This window comes from Neodiprion virginianus, chromosome 1, assembly GCF_021901495.1.
Source record: "Neodiprion virginianus isolate iyNeoVirg1 chromosome 1, iyNeoVirg1.1, whole genome shotgun sequence".
NCBI lineage: Eukaryota > Metazoa > Arthropoda > Insecta > Hymenoptera > Diprionidae > Neodiprion > Neodiprion virginianus.
Window position 1 is genome coordinate 33,544,649 of NC_060877.1, and position 22,333 is coordinate 33,566,981.

A 22,333-nucleotide genomic window follows, 5' to 3' on the forward strand; every position below is an offset into this window, starting at 1 on the left:
TTCTGCTGCCAACCGAAGCTAAATTATCACAAGCGAGGCGGGGTTGGAACTGGGAGATGTGCGAAATGCTCCTAAGCTCTGTAAACAAAATGCCCGTCTTTCCTTTGCGAAAATCTAATTTGAAAAAATTTATTTTTTATTATTATAATTTCATACTATCTTCAACTTAACTTTGTTGTGATTCATTTTTGTCGTTCCTTTTATACTGTACCGATATAAGAGTGAAACTTTTCGTGATTTTGTCCACAATTTTGCACCGAGGTATATCGACAAAGCATTCAGGAAGAAATTGTATTTATAATTTTGCCAGGTTAATTGCTTTTTAAAGTATCCTGCACGATATATTATTGTCATTACGCAATATTTTTAATTGCTCGTTTTGCCTCTGGTGTAATTGCAGCCCGGGGGATATACTTGCAAGAATTTGCGTAATACGGATATAGTTTCACGTGAATAAAAAACACGTGTAAAAAATTTAGTGCTGCCACTTCCTAATCTCGTATCTATATAATAATAATAATAGAATTAATTTTCTTTGTAAATGGATGTATTCTGTTATAGATAATCAATGTATATAATCGACGACCGTAACAAGAAAAGAACGTTATTTAGCTGTGGATCAAAATGATTTAGCTTCGTTCGGGAAAATAATTTTTCGAAACGGATAATCCATAGCGCTAAATACTGAAAAGTAAGTTCACAATTTACTTTCGTCGGAGTACAAGAGTTGAGTATTGGTTGTTCACCTTTCACGTCCTTGTGCAACGAATCCGCTGTGCAGTCTATTACACAGCGGAAACACGATATATTTTTGTAATTCTGCAAAAATCGTTGGAAAAGAAAAAGCGCGATGCGGTTAAGCCTTCTTCTTCGGCTAGCAAGTAGGGTGAAATCGAAAGTTTCCTTCCATTTTTAGTCCATTCATAGGAAAAGTGCAGTGTAGTCTCCGGGTGATAAGAAAGGCGTGAAATTTCACCGCAACGATGAAAAAGAAAATCGATAATATAAGTATTCTACATTATGCGCCAGGATCACGCTTACAGCGTGCACGGTACCGTTTAAAGTAGCGTGCGAAGCTCGGCGTCGAGTCGCGAAGCGTCGAAGTTTAGCACGGCTGCATCTTACGAGACCGACACAGTTTGGATCTGGGTCAAAGTCACGTCCTCGTGGCAGTCCGACTCGAGTCGACCGGGCTGGACTCTCAGGACGTACGGTCCGCAGGACGACCTCCAGGACGCCCCCCGCGTGCGGCCGAGACGGTCTGGTTTCCTCGCGAATCGGAGGCTGTTCCTGCGGCGACGCGTCGCGCATACGAGAGCAGCCCGCGAGGAATTGCGACCTGTCGTTCCTCGACTCCAGGAGCAGGCTGTCGAGGAAACTGGTCCGGTTATTACCCGGCCTTACTTTGCCTCGCTGTTCATGGGACGTGAGAAATTAGAAGGACAAGAAGAATTGTCGCGGTCGAAGAGTTTAGAAAGATGGACGACGCGAGGACGAAACGACGCGACGAAGGATGAAGGGCTCCTCGTTCTCGAGCGGTGCAGCGATTGTTCACCATCACCATCATCATCATCATCATCATCATCATCATCATCATCCCGCGGAGCACACGTGAGGCCGCGTCGTTCTGGAGGCTGATCCACGTCACCCGTCCAGTCCGTGCTGTCCGCGGAGAGCTGTTCCGGTTCTCACACACCTGTGACCCTAGCAAACAACTCTTTTCTCACAACAATTACTCGGTTCAAATTTAATTTTTAAGGAAAGGCAGCAGCTCCGCAGCTGGCTGCATCGAGATGACCTATGGCCCAACTGCCGCCAAGGCGAGCTTCGCCGTGAGTCATACCTTGAATTTTGCGACTCTTTCGGGCGTAAGGTATAAGGTATAAGGTATGTATACAATTTTTGGTCGGCACGCGCAGTGAAAGCTCCGTTGCAATTATATGGTACCGATGTGTTTCCCTCTTGTCGGACTTGAAACGATGCGGACAATGCGTCGGACCTGTCGGTTCTGGCAAAACGCCGTTGTTGTGTAAACACTTTTTTTTTTTTGCTTTTTTACCGCCAGTCTCGAGTTTTCCAAATCTTTCAGTTGAAGGAATAATTAACGGAGACGAGGGGAAATGCATTATAGACGACACAGGAAATATTTGTAAACGAATAATTTTCTTATATTACTAGGGAATATTACATATCAACATATATACAGACACCACAGTGCTACGTTACACGTGAAAAAAAAAAAACAACAAAAATCATTACGATGGCTTAAACGTTAAACGTTAATGTAGAATACAGAAATTGGTAATCCGCTTGTACATGGCTGCACGCTTTGTTTGAAAATTACAAATAGGTTTACAGCCACTTTATTTTTCATACCGAATAGAGAAATGCATTTGAAAATTTGAATTTTCCAAAATTAACGAAAACTGTATATCTCTACAAAGGAATGATGAGACCAATCCGGTGGCAGCCCCGAATGAAATAATCAAGCGACAGAGTTTGAAACCTTTGAGAGTAATGACTCAAATTTTCCGAAGATGAATGAATACATAGGTGGCAACTCGAGCAATTATAACCGGGGCTGTTGTCTGTTAAATATTTCGACAGGTATGCGTATATATATCGGTAACTTCGATAAAATCACAATCACGTTATAATTTATACAACTCTTACAGTACAGTAGTAGGTACGTTACACACATATAATACAGTTCTAATTACATCAAGGAATTAAAAATACGTACTTAACTTATAGCGCTAGTTTGAAACATCTAAACATCGTTTTTTAGTTTTTTCTCTACAGTAAAAATATTATCGATGCACTAATTCACCAGGGCGAACACAAATTGTTATATCACGACGTTAGTTCGAAACTATTGGGATTTATCCCGTTAGTATTACCGATTTATAGGTATAAACCAAGGAAGAGAATAGAAAAGAAGAGAATAACAACTTGTGTTTGCCCTGTGATTACGAGCCAGCTCGCTAACAATCGGTTACTATTTACATACAATATTGTAAAAAAATATCATTCTTATTATTCGTAAAATCTTAACTTGAGCCAGGACACAACGCGTCTGCAGCGACGATGGTATGAACTTTCAGCTACACACACACACACACACTCACACACACATATATATACGTATCATACTTACATTATGTTTATATTATATTATCACTAGGTATATTAATATATTAATTACTTTATGCACGCAGGTTTGCTTAGAAAATTACGATTAAAGGTAACGAAGATTTGCACGGTTTGGTTGGGCAACTGTAATAGTCATCCCACTAACCTAGGTATATCATAGGCATGCACGTACGTCGAATACGTCGGTACGTGTGTATACTTGTGTCTAATTGAAGGAAGCCTACCGCGTTCTACCGAGTCGGAATTAAATCAAATTATACAAGTTTATTATTATTGTAAGATTGCGAAATCACTTCATTCATTCCATTCGCCCACGGATCATCCATCTTGGACCATCCCAGCTCCTATCCATCCATCACGAGTCAGTCAGATGTGAATTCCTTCCGTAGAAGTTTGGAAGCTGTTTCGTACACGTATTTCATGTATATCCTAAGTGAGATCTGCTTCACGCTTGCAATCAACGGGATATTATTATACAAATAGAATTATGAATCAGTGGGATGTGGAACGCGATGAGAATTCATCGGCATCCCGCGATAGGTCGAATTAGCCTCGTTTTCAAACGCGTTTCGGTTCTCCGATCGGAGTGACATCTTCCTCCTCACGTGTTTACAGGTCGAGAAATTCTCTCGTTCCTATCACAACGGGGGGATTCGATACACGCGCTTGTTCGTGAGTCTCGTGATCCAGACTCCGGCTCGTAATAACTGGTACATAGAATCACGTAGCGGGAATTCTGCAGCGTGGAGCACGTCGATGCCGACGAAGGTGTGGTCTGAATATTTCCCTCGCTCGGGATGACCTCCACGCAGCTACCATCTTCACCTTCGCGACTACCAGGCTGCAGTCTAGTGCATCGTGTAACAGATCGCCGCGTGTATTATACCGTGTACCTATAACTTGAGCACGATCGAACCGAGGCGGTATACCACCTAGTTACGGGAAAAAACGAGCGTTCGATTTCGCCGCGAGGTGCAGGGGTGTACATAGGTGTAAACGTTACGGTATCCGACCGTCGAGTTTCTCGCAATTTACAAGCTTATAATTCCGTGTCAAAATTCGAAAAGGTTTTATCGCGCGACGTCGCTCGGCTACCATACGGCTAAGGAATCGATTTCCGATGGTGAAAAATGAACGCACGGTGCCCCTGATCTCCGCCGCACGGTCACTTTCCAAATATCAACTCGGTTCTAACGAGAGTAGGTGCTGTTCGCGGCATCGGTCCGAGCGTTTCTCTTACAGAAGCGAATGATGAATGCCTCCGGCCGGCGATCGAGGCCTCTGAAAAAAGGGTTGAGAGATGATGGAAAAGAAAGAAAGAAAGGAAAAAAAAGCAACTTAATATCGAACCACTTAAGCGGCGTGCCTTCCGTTCCGGCTTGCCGTACCGCAGTCGACACACTCGCGACGCCGCTTGAGAAGCGCCAAAACGACTGCAGAAGCGATGCGAAATGAGCCAATTATAACCGAAACCATTGATGGTGTGTACAGAGTGTGCGATATACTCTCATCGATAAACAAACAGGAGAACGCGGTTTTAATTGAGATCAATCGGGCGCCTCCCGCCGCCACTCAAGACCGGCGTTTTATGTGTGTATGGGTACCAGGCACGTACATTATTTTCTTTCTCGTACGGTCTATCGGTTCGTTTCACTTTCGAGATGAGCCTCGAACGGTGGCCTCGCGATCCTCGAGTAGGCAGGTAGGTAGGTAGGTAGGAAGGCAGATATACACATGTACCTACTGGGTGTGGCGCGTGCGAACATTTTCAAACGAGAGCGAATTCTTCCGACTTGAATCTGCGAGAGCAGAAGGAGGCACCTACGGAGACCGCGGTCCTTAGCTCTGCTCCGAACTAGTTCTTCGCATCCATTCAATGCTCTCTCGCGCAAGCATCTTGCACGTTCTAATTGCGTCATAAAGGACGTTACACGTGAGTCGCGTTGGTTCCCTGTCTCCCGAGCCGTCCGGGATATTGGCAATTTCCTTGCGAGAATCGTCGTCACTCCGATACCTTTCGTACTATAAAATAAATCTCGTATTTCCCGTCGTGGGAGCACAGCCGGTCCCAGGTATGCAGCCATTCTGGCTCGGATTATCGCCGGATGTCAGTTTGCTGATTCACGCGCCCCGCCGTTATGCCGCGATTTCAGCGGAAGTATCACTGCTATCCGCGCAATCGACTTCCCGGCGACACGTGCAATCGCGAGGTGAAACGATGTCCCGGTTATCTACTCTCGGAAGATGAAGAAGAAGTAGAAGAAAAGGAGCAAAAGAAACGATCGGAAGCTCTGGAAAAAGAAAATGAGAGTAGAACGTACGATCGAAACTGGCGAAGATCATACTGCAAGTTTGGAACACCAATTATAGGATTCATACTAGTTTGGAACACCAATTGTAGGGTGCGTACGGGCCATCTGTACACGAGCGCCGCGGTTACAACTGGAGCATTGTAGCCAGTTGAAATAGTTTCGCTCGCGAGTGGAGCAGGCGTCACTACAATTGGCGTTACTGCAGCAGTTCATCTTCTCTCCGATGTATAAAGACTCGCACAAAGGTACATGATCTTCGAAAGACAGGAATTACACAGTCGAGCATTCGTACAAAGGCATACACACACACATACACTGTCACTCTAGCGCACAGTAGGGTATTAAAAGATAGTAGTAACGCAAACGATCCCATGTATACAAGAAGCGTACACATGTATCGCCTACAAGTGTATACTATGCATATGTGTATACGTATATACGTCTACGGAAAGATACATGTATGTAGTATTATATGTATTTATATAGGTAACAAAGAATGAATAGTCTCTGCACAGTCGTCGGGACTCGGACAATGTGCAGGTTTTGCTCGCAGGTTGCCGGTCGTCCGGCTATCTATCGCCTTACCCTGTCCGTGTGTATACCTTTCACCGAAACAGTTGGTCATCCGGGGTCCATCCATCCGTTGAGCACCTTCGATTCACATTCACTCGGGTAGTCCTCTTCGCTCTCTCTCCCTCTCTCTCTCTCTCTTTCTCTCGCTCTCTCTATCGCTCGCTCTCTCTCTCGCTCTCGCTCGTTCTTTCTCTTTCAGGCCGTTTTCTTTTTTAATTTTTTTTTCCCACTCATCCTCTTCCGTTCATCTTCTCTCCCGTCGATCCGGTATAACGCAAATCGTCGTCATTCGCTCTTCACTGCAGTGTTGGGGGGAACGGTGTGCGACGCCGAATGCAACCGACTCAGGTGTTGTTGCCCGGCGATAAAGGCGGCGATGCGACGTCCCTCTGCTCCTCGTGGATGCTTTCCGGTCTACTCGCGGCCGAGCTGCTTGACCTGGAGCTGAGGTTATCCCGGTCGCTGAAGTAGGATGAGTCCCCGCGTTTCTCCTCGAGCTGAAGCTGCTGCTTGTCGGTCTTGAAGTCCTCCGCGCCGGGGGCGAGAAGACTGGGAAAATAGGAGATCCCCTGACGCTGGGATGTGATCTTACCCATGAAGCTCCGTATCTCCTCGAAGTAGGACTCGTCGGTACGCGGCAGCTGGCTGTGGTATCTGGAGCGTACTTCGTCCAGGATCGTCGGTCCGTCGGCGTCGTGCTTCTTCAAATGGCGATCGAGGTTCGTCTGCTGCCCGAAGCAGCGTTCGCATAGCGGGCACTTGAACGGCTTCTCCTTGTTGTGAATGTTCCTAACGTGACGTTGGAGGTTACTCGAGATGCTGAAGGACCTCTCGCAATACTTGCACTTGTACGGCTGCTCACCGGTGTGGGTCCGAAGGTGTCTCGTAAGGTTTGCCGAGCGAGGAAACACCTTGCCGCAGAACTTGCAGGAGTACCGATCTTTCGGCTTGAGACCGGCCGTCACCGCCGCTGGGTACGACGGCAACGACGAGGCCTGTGGCTGCGAGGGCAACGGGCTCGAGGGTCGCGGCGCCTGGGCCTGAGGCAGAGGCACCATCGTCGGAAGGGCTCGAACCTGGATCTTTGGAAGTTCCGCGACCGATGTGTGGTGGTGCGAACGGTACATGGCCTCGAGGACGAGCGGGTGGACCGCCGGATGCTGAGGGAAGAGCACCGCGTGGTAGGGGAGGTTCAGGCTGTTCTGGTTAAGGACCTCGACCTCGTTCTGGTTCTCGTCCTGGAACCGTTCCTTCTTGTGGTCGACGCGGAGGTCCAGCGGCTCGCAGTCGAGGTCGCGATGGTGGTGGTGGGGTCTCGCCGCCGGACTCATGTGCGGCTGCTGACCGATCACCGGGCTTCCCCGGCTGTGTCCGTGGCTCAGGTCGTAGGGGAGGTCCTCGGGGTCGGAGACCCCAACGCTCAAGGGGTATATGCTCGCCTGTTTGGGACTGATGTGGCCCGACATCTTTCGCGGACTCGAGTCCTTCTCCCTCATGGCTGGGGAATATTGGGGGTAGTGATGCAGCGGGGAGGGAGCGGTCACGCCCAGGTATCCACTCATCACACTGCTGCTGACACGCTTCACGATTCTCCGGTTGACCCTGAGCTTATCTGAAACACAAACGATGGCCGTCGAATTATGGCGAATCGTGAAATGGTATTATAATTGGCAAAAGTCCCGCGGACCGTTTCTTTTCTTAGTTTCACGAGGGGCTGAGTGCGTCAGCGGGAGAACGAACGGCCGGGAGAGAGAGAGAGAGAAAGGTAAAGAGAGTGAGAAGAGAGACCGCGTGCTTGATGGGGGCTTACGTAAGCTCGTAAATTTCAGTGATTACAGTCAGTCGGCTCGGCGCGCTCCGCATTACAGTCGACGACTAGCTTCGCCAGGTGGTTTGATGGCCCGTTCCATTCAACTCCACCCAGATAAGCGCGGGTACGAATATCTTTACTGCCCGCCTGCTCGCGATCATACTTGACATTCATCGGCGGCGAAATATATCGGGGTTAACGTAAGTATTCCGCGCCCAGGAAAAAAAAAGTAATAATGAGAGGATGAAGATTAACGAGAAACTCGAGCCGTAAAGAAGGCGCAGCACGGTTTTCGAAAGATCGACTTCGCGTTATCGCATGACGCCGGTACGCGGATCCGTTCGCGGTGCAGCGGTATTATTGAATAAAAGACGGGCGAAAGGTGAAAATTATCCTCTCTATAAATCCACGGGCAAAGGCGTAGCTCGAGGATCTTCATCTTCACGCAGGTATCGGTGCATTGAAATTAGAATTTCATTGAATCCGCCACGCCGGGGAACCACACGCTTCCTAGACGCGGTGCGAGTCACGAACGCGAAGAATCTGACGTTGGCGTGTGAAGCCCATTACCTGGGATAATTACGCCAAGTACCGTGCGGCCGGGTGGTTCGCTGCTGGCTGAGTCGTAGCAGCGGGTATGCCTGCACTCCGGCAGGATTCCGCGGATTATGGTAAACGTGATAATAGAAATTCCGAACCGAATTTGCACCACCTGTCCGCAGATGTATAATGGTGTCGGTAATGCCCGCACACCGTAACTACATGTGTGTAACGTTACCGCGTTGCGTCATAACGCGCAAAGACGTTTAAAATGTGGAGCAAAAACAGTGGTTTGTGCCTGCATACAATTTTCCTCATTACAACTGCTGCAGGCGTTGAGAAAAAGGAAAAAAAAAGAAGGGAAAAAATAAGTAAACACCACCGTCCAAGTTCCCTTACACCGGCTCGTGAATAAGATCGTATAATTAGCTGGCACTAGAGGCCCATATCGGGAAAGCGGAGAGACATGGATGATACCTGCATGCACGCTGTAATAATTTCGTAAGTAACGCAAGGGGAAACGGCTTAGAGGAAGGAACGGTACTTCGTCCATCCGTGAGCCGCGTAAGCCGTTCGGGTCCCACCTACAAGGCCCGCTTAATACCCTGTTCAGATTTTTATCGGGACTCAACTACAAGCCGACCGTGGCAGTAGGAACTGACCTTTGATTGACCACCGGAATGATCAAGAACGCCGGCACCCTGTAGATCTGTCGTGTTTGCTTCTATAATTTCACTCGTTACACCTACAAGAAAATAAAACGCGAAGGAAGCGCGGATGCCGGGATGAGAGAAAGGAAGAGGGAGATCGAGCGAGAGAGGGAGGGAGAGAGTGAACCAAAAAAGGAAAACAAATAATAAAATTAGTCTTGAAAGAAGTCGGCAATATCCGTGAAATTGCGGCAATAAATGTAAAGACTATCGGAACGTCAGGCTCGTAAATCTTTCGGCTTGGGAAAAGACGGACCTGCATAATAATGTGTAAAGGTTCGGCGGTTGCGGTTCGGAAACTGGTTCGCGCTATTAATTAAGCCGACAGACTAAACTGCCCACCGGTTTCGCGACCACACGAATCTTGGGCCAATGTATGATATACTCTATATTATAAGAAGCACGGTTGTTGGATATAAATTTATGCGGACTTAAATTGAATTCTCTCCCGTTTTTAGGAATTATTGGTAAACCGTTATCATGCAAGAGTTAATAAAAGTCGGGCAATCGCACGTACGTTTCATCGTAGTGTTTCTGATTATTTGAAACATGTATTGCGTTATTTAACGAGGCCGTAATTGGGTGTATAGTTAGCATACACGCTGCATCAGGTTTAAAGGACGGATGACGGGTCAGACATCCTTACGTCAATTCGGATGGATGTTCACGCATACATACGGTGCGTACACACATATGCGTATAAATTATATGTCGAGTAAATTAACAAACTGTGACGCGTGAATAAATAAAATTTCGATATTTCATCTCGCGATGCATATTATAATTAGCATCGAAATACCAAAGGTAAAGTGGTGGAGGTAGCGAGGTTGAAAAGTGTTATAATTCGCGGGATGATTGACAGGCACGGAAATACGTTCGCTCGGAATTCCAAATTCCATATCTGTTCAAATATCGCGACGATCTATGAGAATAAATAATGTCCAGAAGGGTAAGAGCAGGTGTAATCTACATAGGCGAATACGATTAATATAAATCAGAAATAACACACTAAAACGTGTTTACGCGAAGATAAAGAGGTAAAAAAGAAGACATATCTAAAACTAGAAGAAAAGAAAAAGAGAAATTGAAAGACAACAAGAAATGCCTGGACGCTCAGAGAGAAGGCACAGCAGGACGTTGACTTTGATTTCAAAAGTGGTCAGCGCAATTCGGATCATCCCGGATGATTAAGTTTTGCATCAGCTTTGGGTATACCCACGAGGCCACGCCACGCTGGTCAAGATGTCGTTGACAAACGTGAAATAAGAGCTAACCGCACCCATGAGAAACATCGAGAGGGGGTCGGGAGGGGCGAGGAGGATGACAGAAATGAATATTCAAATTAAATCTGGTTTTCAATCCATCGTTTCTGGAAGAGCGCACCTAATCCGAGCCGGTCGCATACTCACACATATTCATACACATTGAACTTGATCGCGTCCAACTTTCGGCCCACAAATCTATCCCAATTATAAAAATTCGATTCAATTCGCGGTAGTAATCGCGGATATTATTGAAGCGCCCGATCTCGACGGATTATCTCCGTCTGCCTCGGCGGAATCGTTGTTAATCAAATGTGTTTTTTTTTTTCTACCTTCGCTCCAAATTAATTTTATACCCACGCTTGAGGTTGCGCGTTTATGAAAAGATGGTTCGAGACCAAAAAAAAAAAAAATAAAAAAATTGGCACTCAGTCCGCACGATCGCATGTCGAACGTAATTGCCGCGATTGTTTTCCGTTTTTAGCGAGCCCGGGTAACTCAACGAAATGCATCGACGTGGGCACCGACAATTCAAAGGTTCGAACGATGGTGAGACTCGATCTTTGTCACAAGATTCCGAGGCAGATATTATGACTTCTTACGCAACCAATGTTCGTCTAAATTGAAAATAAAAATAAACGCGAAGGTGAACGGGACGTGTTAAGACGAAACGTACCAACGGGCCGTAAAGTCAGTGCGGTAGAACTCGACAGCCTTGATTAACGTTACGACCGTATTTCATCCGCTAATCCTCATCCCCCTATAATTCATATCGCATAAACTTGATTTGCTGAAACACGGAGAACGGAATACGCAGTCGTAAAATGCGGTCGTGCCATAGTCGGTTCAAGCGAATCAGGGGTATCGTCATTAGGGAATAAAACTTTCTCAGTCATTGGTACAACACCGACGACGATACGGGCACGTCTAGCTAATTACCGACTCTCGAAGCGCAGCCAGCAAACACACCTATACACGGCAGTTTTCTCATCTCCGCGAGCGTTTTCCCACAGCAAGTAGCGGAAGACCCGCGTCTCTGGCTCTCTTTGCTCGAATCGGCGAAGGGGTGTAAGCGACGGGTGTGCCTCGGCGTTGCGGGTAATTGATAAATGAGCCCTGGCTATATACGGAATCGGCGAACTGCCAGAGCGGCGGATTGCACCTCGCGAATTGGAGCACGCGGGGCGCGGCGTCGGCGCGAGCGATTTTCATCGGTCTACTCGTATGTTCGTACACCTACACCAGCACACACCGCACACTATGGTTGGCGGTGCAAACTAGCCGACTGGATGGTAAATCTTTCTGAAATAAATCACGAGATTCCCGTTGCAGCCGTGATGCGAACGCCCACACAAGCTGCCACGTTTATATGTGATTATACGTATCACGCTTGTCGGACATGCACACGCGACGTCGTTCGCGAATTTGCCGATTGTCGCTGAGAAAAAAAAAAAACAAGAAGTGCATTACAGGCATAGACGTGGGCGGAAAATTCTCGTGCCGATGTATTGGTATTCCGCATCGCGTGGTAGACGAGTGTAGGCACAAGGACTGGAAGAAGACTGGTATAACTGAGATGGGGTACAGGTCCGAGGCGATAACCGCGAGTAGTACCGTTGCTCTGCTCCAGTTAGACCTCGTCGGTTGGACTCCCGTGCTGCAGCAGTGAACGTCGCCCTGCCCCTGATGAAAGAGAAATTGTCTCGCCTTGATTGTTGCAAAAAGACACCTCACGTCGTCGCAAAAACTTGCGTACGTCGACGGTCCGTATACTCGAGTTCGAGCTAGCTCAATGCAGTGAAATGCTTCTTCGATTTCTTTCATCTAGTAACTGTGCGTGTTTTTTATACAGATGAGACGCGCCTGATACTTCTACTGCATGGAATTGCGCAGAAAATACGCTACTTGCTGTCTTATACATCTTTTTCGTCTTTGTCCTTTTTTTCACAGCGAAATTTCTGTACCGACATACAGTAACGACATATTTCCTATATGGATTATAGACGAGTCGTAATGATATGACCGCTCTGCCTGGTAGACGGTGAATATAAATCGGGCCGTTGTAGAGCTGCTTTCGCAAAAGTAAGTCTGATTATGATAACAGTTTTATACCGTTGTGGAAAAATTGAGTGTGGATAAAAATAAAGTTGATCGCTGTTTGAGACACTCTGTTATTTATTGTTAATTTTATAAATTTCTCACGTGTATACTAAAACTCTAATTTCTTTCGGTAAACACTGGAATTCGACAGATTGAAATAACGACACGAACACGATAACAAAAATACCCAAATTTCATAATTCGTTTTCACAATGGAGACACATTTTTCTAGTTGTTTTGACACTTCGATACATTACCAAAAGAACCGAGTCTCCAAGTTGAAATGAATAAGATCGAGTGTCGGTGTAACATCGAGCAGAATAGATTTCAAAATATCCTGCAACTGGCGACAAAACGAATGCTCATAAGGCATTGAGAATACGACAAAGCACTGAATGCCATTCAGGTGGCAAATGTGTTATGCTAATGAAATAGCGGTGACTTGACGTTTGTCATCCAGTAAAAATGACGATTCGACTCTGTAATTGGCTCATTTCTGCAGGGTTCATCGTTCAAGATGCTTCAGAGTAGTATTAAAATCGGGCTGAGTCTCGGCCGGCTGAACCGTCCGTTTCGGGGAAGATCTTCGAGAGCCGCGTCTCCGTCCCAGCATCCTTAAAAGTTCGTTATCGTTTTGGCGCGGTGGCCGCAGTATAGGTGCGTTGTTTTACGTATCGAGGATTGCGTAAAGGCGTAAATCGGAGAGGGGCCGGCGAGGCTGAGTGCGGTCCGATGTGCGTGATTTAAGGCCCGAGATAGAGCGGTCGCGATGAGGCAGACGTGATCCAGTTTTCGGTTTGTAGAAAGTTGGGATGCGCCGGGCGTGGCTGCGGCTGCGGTTCGAGATCTTGAACAGCTCCGTCGTCCTTGCTGCGGCTGGATTTCTCCGGTGAGTATACGAGACGTGAACGGTGCGCGGAGCACTTCTGACGATTCGCGTATTAGTGCACGTTTAAGTAAGACGTGCCTTGAGTTTACAGAGGCTCGGAGCACTCACACGCGGAGAGACGCAGGCGCGTAGAACGCGTCAGTCAGTTTCGTGCGCACGGGTATAATGCTTTTCATACCGGGCATTGAAATCACCGGTTCACCACTCGGTAATTTAAACTCGCTGTCCTTTGCCTGTCCGTTCGTTATTACGACCAACAAGATTTCAATTATATTTCTTAACGATATTTATTCTGCGCCGTCGCGTTTCAACGTCATACATATGCCTGCGTATTATACAGCTGTACGCCTTTGCCAAGGAACACAGGTGAGGCACGACCGCGTGGTTTATATTATATCAATATACCGGACGTAAAAACGAAGGAATCCTCCTCCTCGGCACTTAACCCGATCCGCGATCGCATTTCGTATTCGGTTATACGCCTTGGACCGCTTAATCAAAGTCCGGGCCCGTTGCACGCGGTATATACGGACGTCCGAAATATATAAGTATACTAAACACGTTCACCGACGGCTAATTAATTATTCCCTCGCATCCTTATACATCTCACCTCACCTGCTTTATAGAGAGCGCTTGCCGCCCTTCCGATTGCTCCACATATATGTATATATACATAGATATTACGTTCAGTAAGTATATTTTAATTATACAAAGGTCATTTTACTCAGTGGGCGAAGACGGACCGATGATCGTCCGCCTTTGAAAGAGTATCTCGCGATGAAGAGTCGACGCCGACAGAGTGCAGAAAGGAAGTCAAGGAGGATGGACTTTCACAACGTCGAAAAGCACCAAGTGCGGTCAAAGTCGATCCGAGGGCCGAGTGCCGTGCTCGCTGTTCGGCGTGAAAACACCCTCGAGTTGAGCCGAACTCGACGATAACGCCGAAACGCGACAATTGCGCACCTTGCTCAATCACTCGAGTCCATTGAAGTGAAAGCTGCCGCTCGTCCAACCCTCTGAAGAGTCCAGTCAAACCGCAAGTGAAAAGGAGAGGAAGAATTTCCGAGACGAAACGAGAGGCAGGCAGATTGAAGAGCGCCAGGGATCGAGTATTGTACAAATACTAATTGCGGTTTCATCACACCCGATGATTTACATGCCTGTTTGAAACCCGCGTCCGTGGACATGGTAGATGAATTGTCAGCGCGTCACAATAACTCTGCCCACACACGCGCACATATTTGCGTTCGTCCGACAACCTTGTCTCATATCCGTCTTTGGCATACCGTTCCAGTTTGTTATCCGAGAATTAATTATATATCGACCCTACATGGAATTCCGTAGCCGCAAGTAAGAATCGCGCTCCTGGGCTTCGGGAATATCGAGTCGATGGTAATTCTTTTTTGGCGCGTCGACGAAAATCTCGGCGAGGATCTTCTATAATATCGAACGCCGGCGGGAGCGGATTCGGAACAAAGAGTATCGTGTTTGCTATCGTAAACATTTAGTGCAATACCAAGTAAGTATAGTTATAAGCTCAATCGTAAAATCGGCCACGAATTATTTGCGTCAGTCGAGCTGAATCCGAGTCCCAGCTGTTGCAACGATGATTTATACACAAAGTTCACCAGATCGCGTGAAATCCTTGTGGAAATGAAATTTATCAGCGATATAAACCTACGTTTATATATAATATATAAGAGCTGCAGAGGAAGACTTCGACGTTACTATGAACTCCGAAGTTAATTTCACTTGCTGTGCCCAAGGTGTATTCGTGAGATACTAATCGATTCCACTCCCTGTATATACCTTGCGGGCGGTGTTGCTTGCCACCTTGACGACCTCGATACGTATACCGTTGAAAATACGGTACCAATATGACTAGCGGATCGGTGGCTTCCTGCAGGATCGTCTATAATACCGGAGTGAAACCGATCGGTGCACCGGGAGATGATAGGGAAAAAGGTGAAGAAAAACGAATACACCGACGCAACCGAATCGCATTGATCGTACTTCCTCTTTGTTTTTTCTCGAGTGACTTCCTCCGCTCCAAGTGTAAGGAAATTGGGGAAAGCGAATGAAGTGTAAACTAACGATGACACAAAAATATATAGTGATGATTATACTAAACGGTACGAAAATAATAACAAAAGGAGAGAAAAAACAGTATTGAAACGAGTAACAATGAAGAGATGCAGAGTTGCGGTGCGCGATGGACCAAAACCGCGATCGATTGCATAAGCGATCTATAATTCTATTGCCTCAACAGATAGATCTGCTGGGTTCGCGTTGAGCAATGGTCGTTCTGTAAGACGCGACCCGGCTGACCAATTCGTCGAAGCGAAACTGCGTCCCAGCTGGACAATGTAATTTCAATTAATTTTTAATCCGCCGTAGTTCCTCTTCGGATTTCTCGTTGTCGTCGATCGGGGATGAACGAAAACGGAGGTGTACGTATGCTGCGGTAGTGTTTTTCCCTTCCTTCTTCCGCCTCTGTTCGCTATTTTTATTCAGCATTTTTTCCCTTGTTCAGAAATCCCGATCTCGATGGGCAAAAAATGATCAACTTAGGTATATCGACGTACGGTACTTAATGGAATTTTCTTTCGATGTGCACTTTGGAAAGTTTCTCGTGAGCTATTTCACGGTATTATCTTTCTTTTCGCATCTCAATTGTCGTAGTTGCCGGAGTCTCTCTATTCGTTGATTTTAGTCCGGCTGCGAGCGGACTGCTGTATCGGATTCTTCGTACAAAACGTTTTTGGCTCAAGTGTTTTTTGTCCAAGTGTCGCACCTTCTCCTCTCTTTCACCGTGCATCAACCGAGCTGGCTATATGGACTATTCGCTAACAATGTAGGAATTTCACTCCGAAGTAGAGTAAGAAGCCTTTTATTGGCTTACATCTGAGGCGATCACGTGAACGGTTTTTTTTTTGTCTTTTGCTTCGCCTCCTTTTCGCCGTCTTGACGAAGACTTACAATTAGTTAACCCGTCGTACTCCGTGCATGGTTGACTTGACTTCCTTGTCGCGAATGAATTTTTGCGTGTTATATTATGATGTAGAAAAAAGAGAATAGCCAGTGTACCGCAAGTGCATCTCCGAACTTGAAAGCCATTCGACCCATACATTCCCAATTGTGTCCACAACGCACAACGCTAACTTTCTGTTTCTTTTATTACAACATATACAACATCAACGAGTGGGCGAAGCAAGCTCAGCCAAATACGCACGGTAGAAGCTGTACCTGTTTAACAATACATGCCATAATCATTACGTTTTCATTATCCGACATCGCATTGATCCACACTTCTTTATCGCACAATTCAGACAAATGACACACTGCCGGCTAGGCCAGTACTCCGACAATCGTCTTAGCGAGTCAACACCCTCATTTGCGGTAACGTAACAGCTTGTTAACAGGTGGACACACGGTCACGTGTATGCGTGCAGTGAGCGTCGTGTCTGTTTATGGTGGATGTGTACCTCCGCCTGCAGCAGGGTCACGACAACAGCTCGACTGGAGAAGGTAATTTTCTTGGATTAGTTACAGGAATTATAATATTCCCGTACCTACAACGGATGTCCGATTGTGAAGTGCGCTGGTAGTAAAAACAGAGAAAGGATCTAGCGGCCGAGAGTATTAGAGGTGTGTGCAGAGTAAACTCTCGGCTAATCTGAATCGACTGACAAATTAGCCGCAACCTCTTTGCCTCTCGACGTTGTCCATCTCTCACTTATAGATTTGCTTTTGTTGTGCCGAAACTTATACAGTGGCGTTTTACAATGCGATAGATGTAACCAGGAAGAAGTCGAGTGCATTATTCAGTCGTTGAACAAATGTTTTATTCTCTACCGATATTCCATCCTCGGGCGTATTTCTGTTCTACATCCGGTGAAATGCTTCGAGCCAACCGGACAATTAGGTTATTTCACGCTCACTGGGTGTTAAATCATTGATTGTTGTAGGTACGCGATCTTGAGATGTTTTCGCGGTTAATTTATATTTTTTCATTCAATTATTAATATTGTAACTGGCTTAAGTTACAGTGAGAACCGCAACATATCACAAAGTCCATCATTTTACGGGATGTAATAAGCGTCTCATGAATCGCTTTTTGTTGATGTTTTCTGCCTCATTCAGCAATTTAATGTTATTACTGCGGTCTTTGCTGATTCACAGTTTTCTACTGATTCCCAAGCGTAAAGTCGAACTGAAAGCCACTGTCTCATAAAATGCGAATCACATCTTTGATCGAAATCCAAACCATAACAATATTGCAATATCTAATTCGTCTCATTCTCTGGATTATTCAGCGCTTCTCATCACAAATATTAACGGAACATATTTTATCGCCGATTCACTTCTAACCGCACGATATAAAAATTTTCATCAATATATCAATTTTACGTGGTGGTCAGTTTATGATTGTAGAACTAATCGCACGAAAATATGAAGAGCTACTCGTACAAATAGTTACAGCTCAACACAGATTTCATTCGGGCGCACTGCGGCTTGCCGTAAGTATAATGTAAAGAAAAAAAGACGAATAAAGCACCTTTTAAATTAAATCAATCAAGAAGAACATATTCGGAGCACGCAGATCCGGATGTTGATAGCGTATTTCAAGCGGCTTCCGGGGAATGTATTACGCGTAGTGTAAGGCGCAATGCGCAGGCGATAATGAATCAAACGAAGGTTTTATCGAAACTACGGTACTGCTTATGTCACTGATCACTGTCACACCGGGCGAGTGGGCCGATGTGGGGAAGCCCCCTTATCCATAAAGATAAACGGATCTGAGATGTTGACAAGGAAAGTTGGCGGGCAGAGATCGTCGTGGCGCGAGGAAATCACCATAACGCAACGGTCGATCGCTCCTGTCGTACGGGTCATTCTAATTCACGACAGCTGTCGAATAGATTTTCATGCGTTTTCCTCTCTTCATCTGTTTTTCTCCTTTTCCTCTTTCTCCTCGTCTCTCTCGGCGCCCGATCCGCCGTCCATCGGACGTTTCTCGGTCCCTCCATATCTCGCGGACTCCTCTCAATTCCTCTCGGTATCTCCTCCTCGCCTGTTTGCAACTCATGAAATATTCATGCGGTACGACGAAATCATCGTTTGTTAGTCAACGCAATCTCTCTTATTGTAATCCGTGGCCCATTTCTTTCCAGTTCGCTTTATTTGGACAACGGTTTACCCCGACCGATGAATTTCTACGACACGTGGACACGAAACGCGATCTCTGGACCGGACGGAGCTTATACGAATGGATGGATGGATGGAGATACCGCGAAGAAAACACTCCTTCCGGAAATGCTTATGACCTTTTATGCAAACACTCGGGTGATGGCCAAGTTAGATTGTCGTGATATTATGCCGTTTTTCCTTATTGACGTCAAACCCTTTCGAACGGTCTGTAAAGGATCTATTCGAAACGCTCGCCGTTTGCCGATGATGATTATATGCAACTGGAATACATCGGTATAAGATTGGAAATTGGGGTTTGGACTCGATTCGCATAATTCAAGACTCTTATACCCATACAAATCGGTCAAATATTGCTGAAAATAAAATCGACAATTTGCATACTCATTGCTTGCGATGAAATTCTGATACGGATATTACCGTCCGCAACTTCTCGAATGTTTTTCAAGTGAGATATTATTAGAAATTTCCAGAGGACAGTGCACTTCTAAGTTTTATCGAAACTGTGCCGGTATAAGGTAACTGGTCCTTGCCGTCGAGCCGTTTCGAATATCGCCGAGCTGGTCTTTCCGCTATCTGTATGTTTGCCCGCAAGCCTTACGGTCCAGTGCCGGTAAACGCGGAAACGAAACTTGCGTGGTCGTTGCAAGTCGTAAACAGCGCCCGATAACTAGAACAAATAAGCAAACTGCGCTCATACTTTCTTGCTGCAGTAACTAATGGGCCTCTTCCTCCGCAAGTAATGCTATAGTCTCCACTCGACCGTCTCCACCACGCTGCCGTCTTTAGCGCGAGGGAGCAAATCGTCGTTTCACAGTGGTTTAACCGAGTTGCGAGCCATAATATTAGGCGATAGAAGGCGAACACGGTTTGAATCGTCCCATCCGAGACACAGGTGCTAAATTCTTAAGTGGTTCGACGGCGCGTCGCGAAAACCTGAAAGAATAGCTACGGTTTGGCAAGATTCTCATGCGATTGTTCTGCCGCATGGTTAACACCGCGGGGATGGGAAATGGCGCTTCTGCACCTCTAAACGTTTCGCGGGTCTCGCAATATGGATGTGTTCATCCGCTCGCGTGGACAACAGGTTGTCTCTGATCGCCCCGCATTCGCAACCCAAAACGCATCGATCTCCGTTTCCGTTCCGTGATAGAGCGACGCAACGACCTTAGGCCCAGATGTCAGATACGACGAAGTACTCTTCGCGCTCTCAAGTGCCACTAAACCGAGGTATCATCTGCCCAGCTGTCTGTCACTCCTGGCAGTTCACTGTCTGCGATAGCCAGGCTGAGCGGATGGGCATTGTCTGAGGCTGGGAGTATCTCAGGATTGTTTCACCTATGCCGTAGTGCAATTGGTGTCTCCTGGGCAAAATTCAAATGCAAATAACGCCAAACCCAACGATCGGGATGCGCGTGTGTTGGTGAGCGTTTCGCCGTGTCTTCATCGTACACGTGCGTTTTATTGTAGGAAGGTACACGCTTTGGCGCAATGTTAAGTAACCTCACTTACGCCAGGACGGATTTATCTGCGGACGGATGGTGAGACGTGTCATATCTGACACAATATTTTTCAGTACGCGATGGCAGCGTGTGCCAAAGGAAGAAGGCTCTTTGTATTCCGGTGTTTCCGATTCAAGTTCACATGAGGTACTTGAGTCTAAGAAATTTGCTCTCGCGTCGCTTGCGGAACAACAGCCCTTGTCTCTCTCTCTCGGTCGACTGTTTCATCCACGTTACTTAATGGGACATCGATGTGAGTGCAGTTCCTCTTTATACCGCTTTACAGAGTGGAAATGTATCGAGAACACAATAACGACGATCATTCTCTCCGCGGTTTCTCCGAGGAACATATCGTGCAAGTTATAAACATTTTCTTGGGATCAATTCACACGACGATCGTTAAAACTGTGATGGTTCATATCCGCAGTTACGTTTCACTCAACAAACTAATGTCGTTGCAAGAACTATAATGCACCGCTTGATGTTCTAAATAGAATGGCGCGATTCTACGTGACGGTTGTATTATTTCGAAATCAAACTATAACAACGCGTCCGGTCGTTACAATCGTCTCGTAAGGCAAGACAATGATCATCGCATCGGAAGCAAACTCGAGAATCTATACTCATTTTCCAATTGAAGTGCCACCAAAAAATAGAATGAAACGAAGACAAATTGTCATTCTGTTATAATTAATAGACTGTATTTCGATTTTCACACGTTTCGAACGATCGATGGGCATGAATAACACCAGATGTTGCAGTTGGCTACCAGTTACTAGCGTGTAATGCTCGTGTTTGGATACCTGTCACTTCGGTTACAGACGTCGAATCGTTAAATTCCCATTTCCACCGTTATGAATGGAAATGTTAGAATGGATTTCAGCAACAGCCTAGTGCTCGCGGCTCGGTTAGCACCCGGCCACTCATAGACTATGAATGGTTATTTATTGCGGAGGACGTTAAGTGTGGTGACAGACAGGTGCCGTCGCACGTGCAGCCGAGTGATCGATGCAGATAGCGATTTAGTCCGTTTCATTTCAACGATCGTTACGTGCACGCGAATTCGCGAATCTCGTGACGAAATACTGCCAACTGGTCCGACCGTGGTGGAATTGCCAAAGTCCCTAATAATGCACCCGCGAGTGAATCATTGAATTGAGATGAGCAGTTTATACAGGTGTGAGTTGCATACGGTGATTGGCATTGTTATATTTACCTTTTCTGGCATTCCACAATCGAGGAAACGGCTATAGAACACTTTTTGACACCTCTCCAATGATTGTGTAAAATCATTCGGTACAAGTATAGTCAGTCAAATGATAATTCACATAGTTTGTCGTATTTTCACTGTCAAACAACTCTGTCCCTTTTCACAGCACTTTCCTAACACCTCTTTATCGACGGGATCCTCAGACTCTGGCGCAGCACGGTCGGGTGAAACAATCGTGCCAAAACGGCTCAAAGGCACTTTGGAAACTCCTGGAACGTCTTCGTTCGGATGAATAAAATCTTCTCCGCAGTTGTTGTCTCCTTGCCGATCGCGTCTTCTTTCGGATCACCACATACGAATACTAAATCGGCACCCTAACGCCTCCGCAACAGACGACGGCCGAGACGCAGGGAGGGTCGCGTCTTCGGGGGTGTAAACACTGGGTGGTGGAGGCCGCGTGTCTTCGGCAGGACAGCTGAGTCCTGACTGTCAGATGGCTCGTCGAAGCGGGTCGGTATGCCGGGTCCAGCAGCGCCGAGGCGGCAGGCAGCATCGGTCTCGCGATCTCGCGCGGCGTTGGTCACCGTCGTCCTGTCCTGTTCCGTCCAGGTGTCTATGACGCGGTGGCAGGGCGATGCGCGCGTGTTAGCGGGTAATCGAGAAACAAGAGTCGGCGGTACGAGGTGAGGCTGAGCCGCTGTGCGGCGGAACGGTGTGTGGGCCCCCCGGGCTCTAGGCGGGTAGGAGAACGGGAGGAGAACGGGAGGAGACCGGGAGGAAATCGGGAGGTGCCGGGAGGAGACCTCTGCGCGTTTACTTCGCGGTGGACCAAGTAAACCGGGTAAAAGTCGGTCTTCGAGTCACACCACGGCTCGGCACGCGACCGACCGATCGGCCGAGCGACCCTCCCTCCTCAGCCTCGGCGCAGCTTCCTCGCCGCTCCTCCCAGCCTTTCGGGCACCGGAATACTCCCTCCGTTTTCCGCCGCGGGATCCCGTTCCCTTCCCGTTCCCTCACCGTTCCCGTGCCTAATCATTTTCTACGCATCCTGCGGACCGCGTCGC

At 46.8% G+C, this 22,333-nt stretch overlaps 1 protein-coding gene across 1 annotated transcript; it reads right to left on the bottom strand.

Moving 5' to 3' along the window:
* Positions 1 to 2,640: 2,640 nt before the first annotated feature.
* On the bottom strand, positions 2,641 to 22,102 carry LOC124308270 (transcription factor hamlet-like). Its single transcript, XM_046770870.1, has 2 exons — positions 21,276 to 22,102; positions 2,641 to 7,650 (listed from the first exon to the last, which is right to left on the bottom strand). Exon 2 carries the CDS (start codon positions 7,598 to 7,600, stop codon positions 6,383 to 6,385), a length of 1,218 nt encoding a protein of 405 aa, XP_046626826.1. The 5' UTR covers positions 7,601 to 7,650; positions 21,276 to 22,102; the 3' UTR covers positions 2,641 to 6,382.
* Between the last annotated feature and the right edge of the window lie 231 nt (positions 22,103 to 22,333).

Coding starts and splice junctions, on each gene's coding strand:
- LOC124308270 (XM_046770870.1), bottom strand. CDS start 7,600: ATGAGTGGATACCTGGGCGTGACCGCTCCCTCCCCGCTGCATCACTAC.